The sequence below is a fragment of the Ambystoma mexicanum genome, chromosome 4q (genome assembly GCF_040938575.1).
Source record: "Ambystoma mexicanum isolate Mex_15411 chromosome 4q, UKY_AmexF1_1, whole genome shotgun sequence".
Lineage (NCBI taxonomy): Eukaryota > Metazoa > Chordata > Amphibia > Caudata > Ambystomatidae > Ambystoma > Ambystoma mexicanum.
In genome coordinates, this window is record NC_090928.1 from 216,970,530 (window position 1) to 216,989,380 (window position 18,851).

General features: G+C 46.1%; 1 protein-coding gene across 3 annotated transcripts in view; it reads right to left on the reverse strand.

Annotated features, from left to right (window-relative positions):
* SCAF8 (SR-related CTD associated factor 8) overlaps positions 1–18,851 on the reverse strand; it is a 2,093,867-nt gene that overhangs the window by 1,725,201 nt on the left and 349,815 nt on the right. For all 3 annotated transcript variants that reach the window (XR_011268119.1, XM_069607748.1, XM_069607747.1), the window contains exon 7: positions 15,718–15,848. Coding sequence is in view for 2 of the 3 variants with exons in the window: in XM_069607748.1 (XP_069463849.1) it covers positions 15,718–15,848 (131 nt within the window). In the remaining variant the exon portion in view is untranslated. The remainder of the gene's footprint in view (positions 1–15,717; positions 15,849–18,851) is intronic.

Below are 18,851 nucleotides of genomic sequence, written 5' to 3' on the forward strand. Positions count from 1 at the left end.
AGCCGCGGGCTATAGTTGACAATACCCAGCGGTCTGATGTTATTCCCTCCCATGCTGGTAGGAAAGATGTTAACCGGCCCCCGACCGGCGATGCATGGGAGGGGACCCCGAACCTTCGGGTCATTTGGTGTTGGGTAGTCGGGGAAAATCTGGGAGTGGGGCACCGACCTCTACCCTTGCCACGGCGTTGTTCTGAGTGTATTGCCACTGGTTCCCCGAGTAGAGGACCAGTTGCCTGCAGTGTACTGCTGTTGTTGACGTTGGCCTCGAAAAAAGCGTTTGTTGCCGAATCCTCGCTCATTGGGAGGCCTTGAAATCTGGTCTCAAGTCTTTAGGGTGTTGAAATCCTTCTTGGGGGTCTCCAGTGCGTCGTCCACCGCTTTCCCAAAGAGGTTAGAATCCTCGATTGGTTTATGAGTGAGGCCTGGGTCTCTGGCTTAAAACCTGAGTTCCGGAGCCAGACATAATGCTTCAGAAGTATCCCCTGGACGGCCAGCCGTTTCTGCAGCATCAAGTGTGTTTTTAATGATGCTCTGGTTAACCAGAGTTCCTTCCGTTACAGTGGTTAACAAGCGAGTTCGTAAGGGCTCGGGGACTTCCTCGAGGTCTTGGCGTATGTTTCCCCCATTGGGCATCAGCATAACTCGCAGTAAGGTATTATTGGCAATTCTGGTGGAAAAAGCTGCCAAGGTTGTAATTCTCTTACCCAGGGCGCAGAGTTTGTTTCCTTCCTTGTCCGGGGGTGCTTCGCTAGTTGATAGTGGAACCCCTGCCCTTTTCCTTGTGGTAGTTACCACCAAGGAATCTGGTATTGAGTGACCCTTAATGTATAATGGGTCTGATGGAGAGGGAGTAAAACGTTTTTCAATTCTTGGGTTGACCCATCTAACCAACGCAGGTGTAGACAGTGATGGGATGATTAGTCTCTTAACTGGAGGCGAGAAGGGGAATGGTCTGGCTAGTGGGATGTTTTTCCTTAATGATTTTTTCTACAAAATCAATATCGGGAGTAATTTCCCCAGTCTCAATTTCTAAGTGTGCTGCTGCTTTCCGTAGTAGCGCGTTGAAAGTGGGTTGATCATCTATAGGTGACTGGTTCCTGACGGGTGTGGTTTGAGGAGGGGAAAGGTTCAGGATCTTAGGGTCTGTAGACGCTGTTGGGGACTACCAAGGCTGTGAGCCACTTTCATCTGGGTCTTCTTCAAAGCCCCCCCTCCCCCCACCCATGTCAGGGTTTTCCTCAAAACCTTCTTCGAGGTGCTGTTGGTCTTCACTATCTAAGAACTCCTCACCCTCTTGAAAGTGAGCGTCTTCTTCAGTGAGGTCATAAGTATTAGCCTCCTCTTGAAGGGGGTTAAATAGTCTAGGATATTTAGCCCTGGGGTCCTCATGAAGTACCTCTCTTGGCCTCTTGGGTGTTTTATGTTCAGGAGTGGACATAAATCTATCCAGCTTGTCCATACATGATCGGAATCTCTCAAATGTCCAATGTGGTAACCCAGAGCGGTCTGGAGGAGTAAAGGGAAGCTCCTCTGCCTGTAGCCGTCTAGATCTATCCCATAACGTCAAGGATAAACTCCCTTCGCCTTCTGAGAAACCTTCTCGTAGGCTAGGGCCTTCCTTCGACGGCGGGAGCAGTCCCTGCCTCCCTTCCGGCATTCTCTGCCTCTCCTTGGCCTTGTGAGAGGGGTTCGGCGTATCACTCACCGCCAGTCTCTGGCCGTCAGTGGAAACTATACGAGCCAAGTTTGACAATTTCTCCGTCGAGGGTTTGTCTGGCGTCGTGTTGGGCGGTGCCGAGTCTCTTTCGGCGACGGTCGCACTCTTACGAAGTGCGTCGCCTGGCGTTTTTCATGGTAGCGCCCTTGTCTGCAGGTAGCCCAGTCGCTAGTCGTGTCTGCGGTGGCGGGGAGGGCTTGCGACCCTTACGGTCGGTGGAGGACGCCGGTAGGCCCGGCGTCTCCGTTGGTGCTAGGGCTTTCTTCGTATTCGACGAAGTGCCATGGGTTGTGTGCTTAGGTTTATGTTTTCTGTGTTAGTCAGTGTCGCCGGGGTGTTCATCCCCATAAGTAGGGCGTGAGCCGAACTTGTCGGAGACACTGAGGAACGGGTACGCTCCTTAGCGAGGTCTACAACCTCCAAAACAGAGGTCGGGTTATCACTGTCCTCATCACACTCAGCGGCGGCGGGTGAGGAATCAGCTCTAGACATAGCGTAGGCTGCCCACGTCTTGACCCTGCGGTCCTTTAAGGTATTTGGGCGAAGAAGTTTACAGGCCGCACAGCCGTCCTCGTTGTGGTTGAGGGTAAGCAACGGTTACACAGCTTGTGCTTATCCTTCCATGTGAATTTGCCCTTACAGTGCGAGCAAAATCTAAAAGGAGTCTTCTCCATAGTTGAGGATACAATTAAGAGTGATAACGACCCCGAAAGAAAGGGGGGTGAAAGAGAAAGGCATTCTTAGAAGAAACAGAAATGTCCCACGACCCCCACTCTCCCTACTGTTTTAGGCCGGCGAGGCCGGGCCACGTGTTCGGCAGCGCCGAAGGATCGCCTCCGTCTAAGTCACCGCCGTCAAAGTTCTTAATCAGCGGTAAAACAGCTTCGCCGTCTAAGGAGGGAGCTGATGTAATATATAAGAAATAACGACCAAAGGGTCAAATAAATGTTTTGCAATTTCTCTCGAACGAGCTCTGCGTTAAGGCGACCAATATCTGGTCGGAAAAAAACAATCTGAGGGGCCTCGACGTGTGAGGGATTGTGGGTACACTGCACGTCACTATAGGGATAGTGTTACAGACACGCCTATGTCGACGTCCCCTTTTCGACTACAAAAAACAAAATGCAATACTCCGCAGTGACCACTGGATGTCGGACTAAGCACAGCATGTGATTCTAAGCAGATTAACAAACATCAGAAAAGTTTATATAAAAGGTGGAAGCTCAGAAGGGCAGGACCACAGGTGAGGCATGCATTGCATCTTTTAATTGTGATAGAACATTAACAAAGAGATCCCTCAGTAGATTATATTAACAAAGAGATCCCTAAGTACATTATGAATCTCTTCTGCCTTTAGCATATATTTGAAACGCAAGAATTCAAAATGTAACATAAATGGAGTATATTAGATAGTCCCCTATGACACGAAAGGGAAATCTGAAAACTAAGGTCTTTGAGACCTTCACCGTTTAATTGAAGACATTTCCAAATCTCTGCACGGATAACAGGAGTTTGTGGTGTGAGAGCTCAGGAATGGAGAACACCAAAAGATTGCCTGCATAAGAGGACCTTTGAATTATAGATCCCAAATGGGATTCCCCTAATATCCGGATTGTTCCTCAGCATAACTGCTAGAGGCTCTATAAACAAGTAAAATAAAAACAGGGACAAAGGACAGCCCAAACAAGTCCCTTATTGGATTTGGAAAAAGTCTGAAAAACAGCCATTAACAGTTATGGCTGCTCTCACGCCACAATGAGTTTGAGAAAACGTGGTCCACAGTTAACTTTAAGCAAGACTTTACGAAGGAAAACCCAACTCAACCCATCGAAAGCCTTTTCAACATCTACACAGACATCTGCATAAGCGTCAATGGAGTCTCTTGAAGTAGACCACATCGAGCAAATTCACACAAATTGTCATAACTATTCCTACCATATATCATTTTTATGTACTATTTTAGGAATTAAGTCAGTCTTCTGGTGAATACTTTCGCCAAAAATGTAACATTTAAAAGTGAGAAAGGTGGATAATGTTCATACAGCAATAGATTTTTACCTAGTTTAGGAATAACATATTCCTCTGTGTGCATAGATTCAGCAACCGCCTCAGCATGTATAATCATATGTACAAGAAAAGGAGTCAGGACCCGACAAAAGGTCTTCTTGAACTATATTGGGAACCCGCCAGGGCATTTGCCACTTTCTAAGCATAAACCAGAACGTTGTGTCATGCGTATTAATCCAGGTATTAATAAATTGTCAACTGGCAGACAATCAACTGGCTTTATGTGTCCTGAGCCAGGTTTTGTACTGATTTTTTATATTGTTTGTTTTTTCACAATCTCAAATCCACTAGCAACATCCTGCTTTTTCCTCTGCAGAACAGTCCTGACTTCTCTTCCCGTTTGGCAACTATAACTGCTTCATATGGGGTCTCAGGCTTTTCACCCCTAGAGTAATCAGGCGATTAGTCCCCTGCGGCCAAAATACCTTCACCAACTGAGCCAAGACTCAATTACACGATGGTAGTAACTCCTCACCATACATCATCATCATCTAAGTACCCCATTGAAACACTCAATATTCAGGGTAGACCAGACTAGTCCAGTTCCCTGTATATTGACCTGGGGAGACTCCCTCAAATAATCTGGACATTTAGTTTGAGATTCACTACAACTCATTCGCATAATGACCCGATCACTCATGTCAAGACGGTAAGTCTACAATGATGGCATCAGATTCAATATGGCAGAATTAACAAATGCAAAAATCAATTTGACTAGAAAAAGTACCATTTGAACAAGTAAAATCAGATACAGAGGCAGGCACAAGCAAAGGCTTGAGATCATATTCCATCAGTAACTCGCGCCACTCTCTGGCACGTCTAGCCAATTGCAATGACAAATGGTCTATTTTAACAGGTATACATTCCTTGAGGCAGTCAACATTAAAATCTCCAGCGAAGATAACTCCCCCACAGTGTCAACTAAGCCTGGAAAGTCAGACACTATTACCATAAACTGCTCTGTATTCTTTCCCCCAGGAGGATCATAAATAGTTGCTACCAATTTAAATCTAGATTTCTCTCGGACACCTGTTAGAGTTGCTGCTACAAAATTGGGATCCTCCACAGAATTACCAAAGGGGATCGAGGCGCACTCAGATCTAGCACTGATACACAAACCCCTCCCCCCTTGGACGACCTGAAGCAACAGGAGGCGATAGATGGGAAAGCACAGAAAACCCATTAAGGGCAAATGTAGAGGTCAACCATGTTTGCTGCAAACAAAACAAATGAGGTAAATAGTTCCTTTAGGTCCAAGGTGTTTGCCAGGAATGATTGATGGCCACAGGTATTCCAAGATAAGAACTAATTGTGGCCAGCAGGAAACAGGAATTCAATCGTGGCATGTCCCTTCTCTGGTCCATACAGCGTGCATTCTTATGACTGCGTCCTAGAGTTTGAACATGGGCACCACCAGTCTGGGCACACATCCCTCAAATTCCCTTACCCAATTATTTCGCCAAAGTTTCAATCTCTAGCCTATCATTCTGAGGATGAAAAACAAATGCCTCAATCCACAGGTCATAGAGGGATTTCACATCTTTACAGATCCGCTCAGACACAATGACAGATATTAATGAAGCCACCAACCAATTCGTATTGCTGTCATACATAGGCAGTTCAACACTTTGTATAGCAGAAGAAATAAGACCACTTAAATATGGAATAAAGTGGAGCAATTGCTACAGTCGAGACCGATTCAAAAATGCACTGTCCACAGAAGGCTCTTGCTCCACAATTTGTATATATTTGTTACACCTCAGACACATGCTGGTCCCAGTAGCCATTGCCTTCGCCGATATGGCTAGGCTACAAGGATACCCTTTCCATGCACCCCCAGGAGGGTTAGGTGCACGACCCTCCAAATCCTTACTAGACCCAAACATGGGTGTCAGGGGGAGGGGCTGACGATTAAGCGACCCCATATCCCCCATGACCTGCTCATAGGATCGAATGGACAAATAATTCTTATTATTAAGTCCCAATGCATGGTTCACCCACATTGTCAGAGAACAATTCAGTTTTTTCCAATCAGTATTGTCGGGCTGAATCAATTTGTCCAGCGGACCATGCAGTATCACCTGTCTCGTAGCACCATCCAATAGGGAATCTGTCACAAGATAGTTGCCTATATCCAATTGATCCTCATGATGGTCCTGACATTTACATGAAGCTGCCGGATTTAGAGTTACAGAAGGCGCAGCCTTAGATGGTAGCAGGGCACCCACAATCGCAATAAAATTGGCTGCAAAAAACTAAGAATTCTGGATCCTGGTTGACAACACAACAAATCCTCCACTCCAAGACAAAGCACAAACTTGAACTCAAATAGCGACTTTATGGCAACTAAATACCACATTAACCTCAGCAGAGTAATGCCAGAGCTCACATCTTTAAATAAAAACCTCTGCACCAAAAACCAGCAATGCAATCTGGGAGAAATTTGTCTTACCTTCACAAGATGATGAAAATCAGTCAAAGTGTCACCATCTAATCAGCATTGAAATATACACCGGCACCAACAACTCTCATGCTTCCGGCCTACAGACTAACAATTCAGATTTAGCACTGGCTTCCCCCTCTAATTCGTTAATGCTCCAATCCCACATGCAACAAGATCACTAAAATATCACCCACTACTGGAAAAACCCCCTCTCTTTCAAATGGGACCCAGAGCATATCTGGGATCCTGTACTAGATTTTGGGATTGAGGTTTTCTCAAATCAACTCATTTCATTCTGGGGGCACTGTTAATCCATTTAGGCTACCAGTGCAAGGAGGTCTGTGCCACGTCTAGGTGTATAGTAAAGCACAACTACTTTGCATAAGATTAGTAGTGCAGGAAAAACGTTTCGCCCATTCTTATGAACTTTTACATTTTTGTAAACCTAGCCAAATCAAGAAAGGCTGTTGGCAGGGGCACCTTTATTTTGTTACCATTTTTATGTGCAGTCTGGAACAGCTTTTCTTTTACAGCATATGGCACCATTATGAATACTACAAGGTCCATAACATTTGGCCTAAGTTTGAAGCCCTATTTTTGTACTTCAGTCTTTTTGGCAGTCTTCCTCCAGAGCAGGGTAAAATGTGGCCATACAACGTCACCAGCTTAGTAGAGACTGGCCAAAGCCTGGGAAGTCACCCCATTGTTAAGGGAACTGGTTTGGACTGGGTAGGATGCTGCAGACAGCCTCAACGCACATTCCAAGCCTTGAGTGAGTCATGGCTAAATCTGAATGTGGCAGGTTTTTTTGACCACTAGAGGCAAAGAGCCAAAGCCAGACGCAGGAGGACACCAGCAGGCTGCTGCGGACATTGCCATTGGCCAAGCTAACAAACGCGGCAAAGGTTGACCCATCCAGTTAGCAGGGTAGACTTCCACCGTTCAACCCTCAGGCTGGTGGATTCGCTGGTTCCAAGTCATGCATCCTGGAGGTGGTGGTCCTATCTGAAGCACAGCATCTGCATTGTGGACATCTCCTGTTACTAGGCATTCTTTCAACCTGGTGCAGTGCATCATGTAGTCTTAAGACTGAGATCCTAATGCTCTGCTGCTGCCTCCAACCAATAAGAGTAGTCCTGGTGGAGCCAGTGTCCTGTGGTCCTTCACCTTCTGCCTGCTGACTCTGAGGCGTCTCTTCAAATGCTAGACGCGTCTGAGGTGTTATGGGGTCCTTCAATGTCGTGGTTGCAGAGGCCTTAGTGCATTTTATGCAGCAACCAGCCAGGTGATTCATTTCTGAAAGGTTTGTAATTCAGACCGGAAGTCCTGGATCACCAAACCAAGCAATCCACTCTGCTCCTGCGAACCCTGGACCACATCCTAACACAAACTGTAATCATTTTAGCCTGGGTCCTGCTGGATGACTGGTATAGCTAGCTGCCCTTACCCGAAATAAGCAACTCTTATTACCGCTTCAGTATGCCCCATTACTTTCCATGGGAGAATTGTCTAAAACTTTGCAAACTACCCCGAAGTAGCCAAAACCGGGTTACTTACCTTGAACATTGGTGAATTTTGTTCCTAGGATTAGGACTCATTAAACTTCGTACAGGGTGGGGACGTTTAGGTTATGCTTTTTACTATTACAAGGCCCATGGTTTGCCCAACATCCTTTCCCCAAACTAGTTTACTGTTAACCTTACCTACTGAAAATGAATTCTAAGTGTAGTCTATGCTGCATTTTCGTCAGCAAACTGGATTGTATCGGCAAATGGTTTTCACTTCCCTTTTAGAATCTTTGATTCAATGCATGTGTGTTGCTAAATAAGAGCATGTTTGTACTTACATATGTGGACAATTACTTGACAAGCTCTGGTGTGTTAATTATATTCTACACTAAACACCTGACCAGATCTCCTTAACTTCAGCTTAGTTATTAGTCAACAAGAGTTTGGTTCAGGCTTGTGTGAAACTCTGGTTGGTTGGCTTCCCAGAACCCTACACCAGCAATGGGTCTGAAAATATGAAAGGTTGCACTATGAAATAACTTTTACATTACTGTCTGGTAGAAGGCCCATTTTTTACATCAAGTAGCACCTTGTACATTTTGCTGGCTTTTACAGGTTTTGGCTTTTACAGGTTTTAGCATTTGCCCTTCCTCCTAGGCAGGCTTAAATCAAAAACAAGACAGTCGACCTGTTTTTCTGTGCTACTCTTTCTTAAGAGTTCTTATGACTCCCTGAGCAGAGGGACCCACAATGCACCGTTACTATACACCCCTCCCCCTGTTATTCTGTGACTAGGCTGGTGGTAGCTTTTTGCTTTCTGTAAAAAAAGGTTCACTTAGCAGAAGTCATTACCTGAATGGGTCCCTTTTGACCCCTCCTCAATTTCATAAGAGGCTGTCTGCTTGGCTCAATACCAGCATAGTCGCATTATGCATAGTCCCTCTGTAAGAGGAAGTGGCCATCTTTGGCCAATGGATGCCTGTATCCCAATCCAGAACTGTAGCCCGTCTGAAAACTGTTCATTGACACATGCCAGTCTGGGATAGTGGGGATTCCTTTGTGTATGAGACCACCTGAAGCAATTGGCCGAAACCCCTCTGAACGATGCTGGAGGTATGATTGAGTGTTGTCTCCTATGGGGGATAAAAAGCGCAACCCATTCCCTCTCACCCGGTTTACTGCTGGAACTCAGTTCCTGCACTCCAGGAAGGCCCTGCTGCTCCAGGAAGGAACAGAGCACTGCACAAGCATCCTTTGGCGATCCATCAAATCAGAAAGTGACACTGCCACTCCAGATAGCCAAAAAGGAACAGACTAACGCTTATATCCCCTGTTCCAGTGGTAACAACTGGAGCATAGCTCCAGCTTGATGACCTAGTCTCTCTGAATACTAACAATGCCTGCATTGCCGGATCTAGAAGTGGAAGCCTCCTCGTTGCCAGGACCTGAATACTTTGCTCGGTTTGGACCAGTTAATCATCCCTGCTCCCTCCTTTGCAACTATCCAGAGGCCTTTGTCCTCCAACCACACTGACAAACCAACCTCCAGGTCCTTGTTCCATGTACAGCTCCTCCGCAGTCACTCTTATCAAGTAAATCTTCAATAATCATCCTTTCCTGGGGGTCTTCAAACCACAGGAGCTGGATTCCGTGTCTGGGGAAATCATGCATCGCTGACAAAGATTGCCCATGTGACTAGCGCAGGAAGTCTTGATTCTATTAAAGACACGGAGGCGAGCATTATGCTTTATCTTCTTTAATTACTGCTAACCACAGCTTTTTAAATTTTTGTTTTCATGTATAACACTTTTTTTTATAACTCGTATAAACAGAGAAAAGAAAAAATGGAAACATCATCGTCTTAACATGACAAAACTACATTTCCCATGAGGCTTCTCTGCCGGGCAGTCCCACAGCCTCTCTTTCACTGTCCAATCCGGCAATCCTTCCTGCTATAAGTCCCCGTTTCCCTGGGTCCCTTCCTCTTCTTTGCAGCGCACCAATTAACTGAACAAAGTCTATCGTAACTCCAAACAGAAATTGTCTTTTCTATCCTCAATAGCTTTGCCGTGCTCTAAATTCGCAGGACTGCTGCCTTCCATACACTAATCTCCGTTACTCTTTTGATCCTCTCCTACGCAAAAAGAGAAATGCGCATGTTAGGGAAGGGGAATACAGTTCGTCACATATCATAACCAAGTCTTTACGTAAACAACTTTGAAACCATTACAGATCATAACACCCATCGCTGTATTCCATAGGGTGGGATAATGCTCGCCTCTGTGTCTTTAATAGAATCAAGACTTCCTGCGCTAGTCGCATGGGCAATCTTTATTCTATGACAAGACCGGAGGCGAGCGTTATGCTTGTTCAAAGCTTTCTACCAAAGCAGCTGCTATATTGGATACTGGTTTGAAATAAAAAGTCTTAAAGACTGAGTCGCTCGACCAGTCTGCTGCTTTCATGATCTCTTGCAGCAGAACTCCTACTGCAAAAGCCCGTGAAGCCATTGCTCCCCTGATAGAATGAGCCCCAAATTTAGACGTGTCTATACCTGCCAATTCCATTATTTCCTTCACCCATCTAGCTATAGTAGCTGATGTGACTGCTTTGTATGGTTTTATACGCGCTATAAGCAATTGTTTCACTCCTTGTGGCCTAACCGCTGCTGTCGCTGCTTCATAACACTTTATGCAATTTGCCACACACAGTTTCTCATTATTCGGCCAATATGGGTATGACATCACTTTAGAATTGGTCTTTGTACGCTGCGCTATGGGAAAGGCTATCCCTTCTGGGTAATACATCTTTCTGTCTATCTCTAGTGCTTTAACGTCTGAAACTCTTCTACAAGACACTAAGCAAAGGAGTGTAGCTAATTTGCCTGAAAGTTGCTTTCCTGACAGAAAGTTGTTACTAGGCCATTGCTCGAACAGATGTATGATTTTTTTGGACATCGCACAGTGACGAGTACTTGGGTCCGGGAGGTTTGCTCATCTTCACACCTTTCAGCAATCGGGACACCGCCGGGTGTTCCCCTATTGGTGCCCGTCCACTAACTCGTGCCCCACGGAGATTGCTGACCTATATACCCGGGAGGCTGGCTAGGAAATTCACTACTTGCACTACAGGTGCTGAAATGGGAGATATACTCCTCCTCCTGCACCATATGTCCCAGGCTTGCCATGCGGAATTATAGCTCCCGATCGTAGATGGGGCCCATGATAGATTGATAAGTCTTGAAGCGTCTTCTGAAAGGCCTGGCAATCGCCATCTATGCCTGAAATTCTGCACGCTATCAGTGACAAGGATTGATTCTCTATCAGAGGATGAGGAACTCCTGCTGGATCGACCAGCAAGTCTGGTCTGTATGCAATCTTCTGTGGAAAATCCGTAGAAAGTTCCATCAGAACTGGAAACCAAGCTTGCGACTTCCACTCTGGCTTCACTATCACTATTTGCGCCTTGTCTCTGCGCACTTTTGCTAGTACCCTCGCCAGCATCGCGAAGGGGGGAAAGGCATAGTGCTTCTGCGACCCCCAATGATGCATGAATGCGTCGGTGCCTTGGGCTTCGGGGTCTAGCCTCCAGCTGAAGTAGTTCGCCCATTGAGTGTTCAGTCTCGAGGCGAACAGGTCTGTGTGCAGGGGACCCCATTTCGCTTCCAATCTCTCGAATATGTCCCTGTGTAGTTTCCAGTCGCTGTAATCCACTAGGTGTCGGGAGTTCCAGTCCGCCACTGAATTCAGGGCCCCTGGGAGATACTCTGCCTTCACTGTGATCTGTCTCTGTAGGCAGTCGTGCCAGAAATCTTTCGCTAATTCCGCTAACATCTTGGACCTGGTACCTCCCAGTTTGTTGATATATCTTACTGCAGATATATTGTCCATCCTGAGAAGTATGCTGCAGTGTGCTTTGTCCCTGGGTAAATGCTTTCACTGCGAAAGATCCCGCTAGCAACTCCAGACAATTGATATGAAGTTCTAATTCTTCTTTTGACCATCTTCCTCCTGTCTCTATCTCGCCACATCGCGCCCCCCAGCCCGACCTGCTGGCGTCTGACTCTATAACCAACTGTGGTACATCGCCGAAAATGGCGCGGCCGTTCCAGGCTTCCATATTGTGGAGCCACCAGATGAGCTTGGACTTGCTTTCTTCGTCTAAGGGCACTAGTCGATGGTATCTCCAGCCTTTCCTTGGTATTTGATCTTCAGCCTCTGAAGAGCTCGATAATGTTACGGGCCGGGAAAAACTGCTTGTATGGATGCTGCCAAAAGCCCTACTATCCTGGCTAGATAACGAAGAAAGATCAGCGGCTTCTTGAGCGCTGTCCTCAGATCTTTCTTGATAGCCTTAATTTTCTGAGTTGGAAACTCCAATGTAGCTTTCTTTGCATCTATGGTGAAGCCTAAGAATTCTAGTCGCCTGGTTGGCGCTAGCTCTGATTTGTCTCTGTTCACCAGGAATCCCAGATTGGAGATCAGATCTATCGCCCAGTGGATCTGCTTTTGTAAGCGGTCTTTGTCTTCGGCCATGAGAAGGATGTCGTCTTAAGTAGACAATCATCCGACATCCTTGTTCTCGAAGTGCTGTCGCAACGGGCCTCATGAGCTTGATGAACGCCCATGGTGCGGATGCTAGACCGAACGGCAGGCATTTGAATTGCCAGAGCTCGCTTCCCCATCTGAATCTTAGGAAGTGTCGGAAAGGCGCTGCTATGGGCAAGGTGAGATATGCGTCTTTCAGGTCCAGGCGCACTAGCCAATCTCCCTTCCTGAGCAAGATTCCTAGTAGATGGATCCCTTCCATCTTGAAGTGTTTGTACACTAACCAGCTGTTGAGCTCCTTCAGATTGATCACTGGACGAACTTTGTCCTTGCGATGTACTAGGAAAATATTGCTCAGGAAGGAATGGGCGCTCTCGGTCGCTCTCTCTATTGCATTTTTCTGCGCTAAAGCTTGGATCTCTGCTCCTAATAGCGATTCTTCTGTTTGCGTCATTTGAATTCTGTGAGGAGGCCGATTCTGCACTGGATGATCTATGAACTCTAGCATAAAGCCTTGTACGGTCTGAAGGACCCACGCATCTGAAGATAACTCGCGCCAGTTGTGCAAATAGAGCGTTGTCCTGCCCCCCACAGGAGGATAGGTCGCTGCGCGTTCTCACCTGTATGTTGTTCTGGTGTCGGTAATATCCGCGTCCCCGACGTCCCCGCGAGCCTCGTCCTCTGTTCGGGAAGAAGGCGTCTTGTTGTTGGGTCTCCCAATATTGGGCTCTGGGGCCTTGCGCTCTCCTGTTATTGAAGCGGCCGGTCGAGCGGCCTCTATATCGACCGGCTGCTGAAAAAACTCTTCCCGGAAACACCTTCCTTATGGAGGCCTGCGCCTTCTCCAGCGCCTTTATATGTACCGACGAACCTGTTCATCTCCTTAACGAATGTATCACCGAACAGGAGACCCTGGGCGTTTTCCCCGGCTTCATAGGACGCAAAGTCCCCAAGTTTGTTATCGATTTTCAACAGGGCTGATCTGCGTCGTTCCGAAGATATGGCGCAGTTTGCATTGCCTAGCATGCAGACTGCTCTCTGTGCCCAGCTTGCTAGGATGGATGGGTCGACTGGCTCCCCTGTATATCTGGCCCTTTCGGCCTGGTCCATTATCTTTGCTATAGGGCCGGCTATGTCTAGCAGCTTGTCTTGGCATGTTTTCCATGCCCTATCCATACCTTTCCTGGTGTCTTTCCCTGTCTTCGTAATGAAGGTTAGCATCTTTGCGTCGAGTTCGGGTGTATCTGCAACTTTCCCAGTCAGCTCTGGCCTCCGACACTCAGCTTTGAGTCTGAACCTAATGTCTTTTTCCATAGGCTTCCTCATTTTTTGGGCCATATAAAGGGCTACTCTTGCAGAAGGCGTCCAGTCTGTCGATCTGGGGTGCCTTATGGTGTCCGGGTCGAACATGTCTGATATGTCCTCTTCATCCAGAAGGGCCTCCACACTGCTGGCTTTAGGCTCGCCTGCACTCTTTTGCGAGACCACGCTTACTTTGCTTATGCTTTGAACATCCTCCTCTGGCTGTTCTTGATCTGAATGCTCCGAGGATGAAGAATAGGCATCCCCTATATTTTTCGCCCCTGGGGTAGGGGGTACGAGGTTGGGCAGGGCTGTCTTCGTAAGGAAGGCACTTTTCAGCCTGTTCAATGCATCAGCCACCTCTAGGGATTTATCCTTCCCTGTACTTTCGCCCGGGGGAGTAGAAGAGCGTTTCCTCTTCCAGGCCACTTTCTTCCCCTTCTCACCTTTTTGCAGAGGATTGTGTGTGGAGGTTCCTTCTCCGGGATCATCAAGCGTGCCAGCTTTTCTGCCCAGCATCTCTTCCAGGACTAATAGCCTGTCTTATAGAAGCTTAACTCCTAGTGCTACGGCTTGAACTAATGAGTCGCCTAGCACTCTCTTGAAGCTTTGGGAGAGGTCTATATCTTCCTCCATGCATTCTGCTTCCTGATCCAGTCCTCCTTCGCTCCCTTCACTCCAAGCCTCATTTCCCATGCTGTATGCCATGGTAATTGTGCCGTACAGAGGAAACTAGTGGGTTAAAGATGTAGCTCCTCTACAATGGCCACTGAAATGTCTTATTATTCTTTTTCTTTTTTTTTGTAAACCTTTTAAATCTGGGATACCTCTGCTGTGCTAGGGCGAACCGCTAAGAAAATAGCGAAATTCGCGCTCCTGGGAATGAAATAAGGGCGAAGGACTGGTCGTATGTTTTCTCCGAGTAAGAAAACGTTCCACTGAGGAGATTGTAAGTCGATGCGCATGCGCGCGCTTCACCTTGTTTCTAAGGTCGGTTGGGCTTACTCCGCGTATTACGCGAGCTCCATCAACGTTAAATGCATTGCCGTGCGGCCGGCTGCCTGAGCCCTAAAGAGTGTGTCAGATCACTCGCGGGCTCGGCAGGCGGCCGCTCTGAAATACGCTATGCGACTCGCGAGGTCAGCGCATATAAAGCTTCGCGCGAACGCTATGCCGCTTGTTAGTTACACGCGCGCACAATTAAGAATAAGTCCATTCTTGAAACGTTTCAACCAACAAAGATAGTATAATCAAGCACTATCCATAATAAACGTCACTTATCTGTGGCTGCAGCAAAAAAGAAGAGGAAGGGACCCAGGGAAACGGGGACTTATAGCAGGAAGGATTGCCGGATTGGACAGTGAAAGAGAGGCTGTGGGACTACCAGGCAGAGAAGCCTCATGGGAAATGTAGTTTTGTCATGTTAAGACGATGTTTTCATTTTTTCTTTTCTCTGTTTATACGAGTTATATAAAAAAAAAGTGTTATACATGAAAACAAAGAAAGATTTAAAAAGCTGTGATTATCAGTAATTAAAGACGATAAAGCATAATGCTCGCCTCCGGTCTTGTCATAGAATTGATGAATGCCGCTTTGCCTTTCAGCTGCTCGGGTTTGTACCTGCAACCCTGAATCTTCAATAAATCATCATTTCCAAGTGTCACACGAAGCTGAAAGTAGTCGCCAAACATGAACACTGACTTACTCTGGAAATCGCAAATCTGTATACATCAGAAATGCTTTTTGGAGCCAACATATTGCTTTTCTGACTCTCTGGCACTGGAGAGTCCTCCTTTCACTTGAATCTTAATCTTTGGGTCCCCTCTTCATCACCAAGGGTTTTCTGTAGCTTAATAACCACCGAAACTAAAGATATTTGTATAAAATATAAAGTGTGTGGACCTTCATTTGATATCTGCAAGTCCTGTGCCCGTTAACCAACCCACTCCATCTCCCGAGAGTTAGGCCGGAGATGTCCTGTCACACTTTCACTTGGTGCCTGGTGAACTTGGGGCACTCACTGGTACCCAAGTCATAAAGCCATACCTAAAGCCCCCGACCACAGGGCTTAAGGAAATCTACCTCAACAGTATGAAAATGAAGTGGTCAAAAGATGCAAGAGTTTCCCTACCTGTTGGCCTTGGGGACTCTGCAAGATTTGTGCTACTGCAGTTAGTGTATCTGAGTTGGGCATCTGTGTGGCCCAAGGGTCAGGCAAACCTTGGGAAATGTTGGCTTGAGAAACAGGAGTCACCGGAGTACCTAATAAAAAGGAAAAAAAATAAGAGTAGTTAACACAATGAACCGAGTGCCTCAGAAACAGTGACCCTCTGCCCCACTCTATGCAGGTCTATTCTCTTGGGTCACAAACCACTTCCAGACAAATTGGACAATATAGCACCTACACTAGCCCAGCGTCAGACCATACTAACCTACAACTCTCAGCCTCACACTAATTGCCCACGTCTCTTTCCACTAGCATTCAACAAGAGACACATGGTATCTCGCACCCGTACCTCACCCAATACCATTCACTAACCTACATTTGAAGTGTAGCAAGTATCCACTCACACCCAACATCCTAGCCTCTACACTACGACAAGCAGGTTGGCATCTCCAGACACCCTCTAGCAAAAAGTAATTGGAACACCCTGAAAGCTCACCCTTTAACGGCACTTCTCAATATGTGGGGACTACATAAAGCACACCACAGTTTCTCCGATCCAGCTCACGCAACCATTTCAGTAATAGCAAACTGGATGTCCTCCTGCTAATCCACTAACCACGACCCTCCTCCCCCAACAGATTTCAATACATCAATAGGTCATGCAAATAGCTGACATGGTGCTACTTAGTCCAAAATAACATAATATTGACAGAACGTACAATCATTCATAAGCTGTACTGCACACTAAAAAAACTAATTCATGGTGATTTCAACAATTTACAAACAAATCAATGGTTAAGTTAAGCAGACAGAATTGAGAAACAGTTGGGCTAAAGCAAACACAGCCTGGGTTTCAGGAAAGTACAGAAGAGGGACTTTAGCTGGAGGGTTAAAAGTAAACAATGCAATGGGGAGAACTGGAATTTATCCCATAATACCGTTCGTAAGTAGTACCAACAGCCCCACTAGAATTTGTTAAAATAGACTGCACTTTTAGCATTTACCCAAGTTGACAAAAGAATCCCAACAATCCCATTTCATAAGCACTATTTGAGTTTTGGGGTGAGATTTTTTTTTTAGCCTTGCTCACCTATTCATTTCATTTGGGGAACCAATCAGGGTCCCAGTACAGGAAGAGCTTCTCTCATTTCTTACTCCCTTAATATTTGCATGGCAGCACATTGCACCTTAAGTGAAGTACTGCAGAGATATATTGAATCACATTTTCGTTTCTGTAAATAACATTTTAGTTATTGTTGCTGTGTACACAGAACAGGCTTGTGGCAGTGAACAGACTGCTGCACTATTTCTTCACTGCAAGAATGCCTTTTTGGGTATATCAGTGAAAATGATTGCTCCTCATGGTTTAAGCCTAGTCATTTGTGCCATATTGTTTTGTGACAGGCCTTGCTGCCTTCTCAGGTCAAACATTGCAATATATGGGCATGCAATATCTTTTGGGTCCTGCACAGGACTCAGTAATTTCCGTGCCTGAACCGATTGTGATTTTTTCCGATCCACATTCCATGAAGAGTTGGCTTGGTTGCTAAGCAGACTGGAGTATCTGCATGCTCATGATTGAAAAGCCTCTGGTTTAAATCTAGCAGGTCCCTGCCATTGGAGGGCTGGTGACTTCCCCAGGCTGAATTTGGGATAAGGAGGGGTCTGGAGCCACAACAGTCAAAATACAAGATCCACGAATCAAAGGCAAGAGGGAGGAGGACTGCCAGAGAAGCACCGGAGGATTGCTGCTTCAACCAGCAATGGGTGAAGTCAAACACCTCATTGTGACAATCGTTAAATCGATTGGGAGAACTAAACTGATCTACGCGATTACTGCAACCCTCTAAAATGTCGACTTTATTTTGACCCCCTTTTCAGCCCATAAATATGCAGGGAGAGACCCCTACATGCCTTATATTCTGTACCCATCCCCCACATAAAGGGATGAAGGGGGGGGCAAAATAATAAAGTTACATTTTTGATGGTCGCATTACAACAGCACAGTAATTGAATAATCCCAAACTAAAACACGTACATCCTCCCTCCTTTGGGCTAGGACCAACCAGTCTGAAGCCCTACTCTGCATGAATTGCCTCCCTGAAGTCTGAAGAGCTGCCGGGTCTGCAATTAGTGTGAACCTGCCTCAGAATAGACTCCACTGCTGCATGGGCACGTTCTAGGCTTGGAGCTAAAAAAGCTATGGGCATCTTCGCTGCAAAGCTGGAACTTCGCAAACTCACTGCTGGGGTTCAGTTCAGCACCATGAGGAAAAGATCTGCTACAACACAGAGACCACCCACGTTGTTCCTTAATGTCTGCGGACCATGTCGGGTTCTCAGCAATGCCTGCTCTCATCTGCTGATCCTGAGGGGTCGTCCTGTACCTTGGAATCAAAAATCAAGCCATCATAACCCTTTGCTAGAATATCACTTTCTTCAGGTCATGGGAGTTTACCGAAACACAGACTGTGTGGAGTTATTTCTACCATCCCTCAGGGCATAAGGACTATCATATCACTGCGCTGCAAAAATTGCTGAACACGAAAATGCAGAATTGCGAGGGGCACATTTCCCCGCAATTATATGTGGGTGGTGTTAGAGGACTAGGGTTATAACAAATATAAGGTGGTAAGAGGGAGCTCCTCCCGCATATTACTGTGGGGAAATGTTCAACACCAACAAAAAAACAGCATTATCATATTTATTCGAGGCGATTATCTTGATCCGAAGGACTGGTAGTATACATTTTCCTCAATAGGAAAACTGACCCTGCCAAGCCATCTTATCAAGCCTATTGTTTCCCAATGGCCAAGCCACATGAGTGTTTGAACTGCCCCATCAACCTGTTTGACTAGGGTACTCATGTCAAACAAACATGGACATTGAAAGGAGTACGGCTGGACTTTAAGTATTTGAAGTGCCTTATATAAAAAGAAGTATAGCGATGGGATTTCATGGAAATGGAAGCAACAACTTCAAAGCAGTTCTACACAGACAGTGTAGACTATATGAGAACAGTTGAATATCAGTTCACAGACATTAAGGAATTTTTCTTTACTGATTTAAATAAAAGGCAATTAGAAGAGACCATATAAT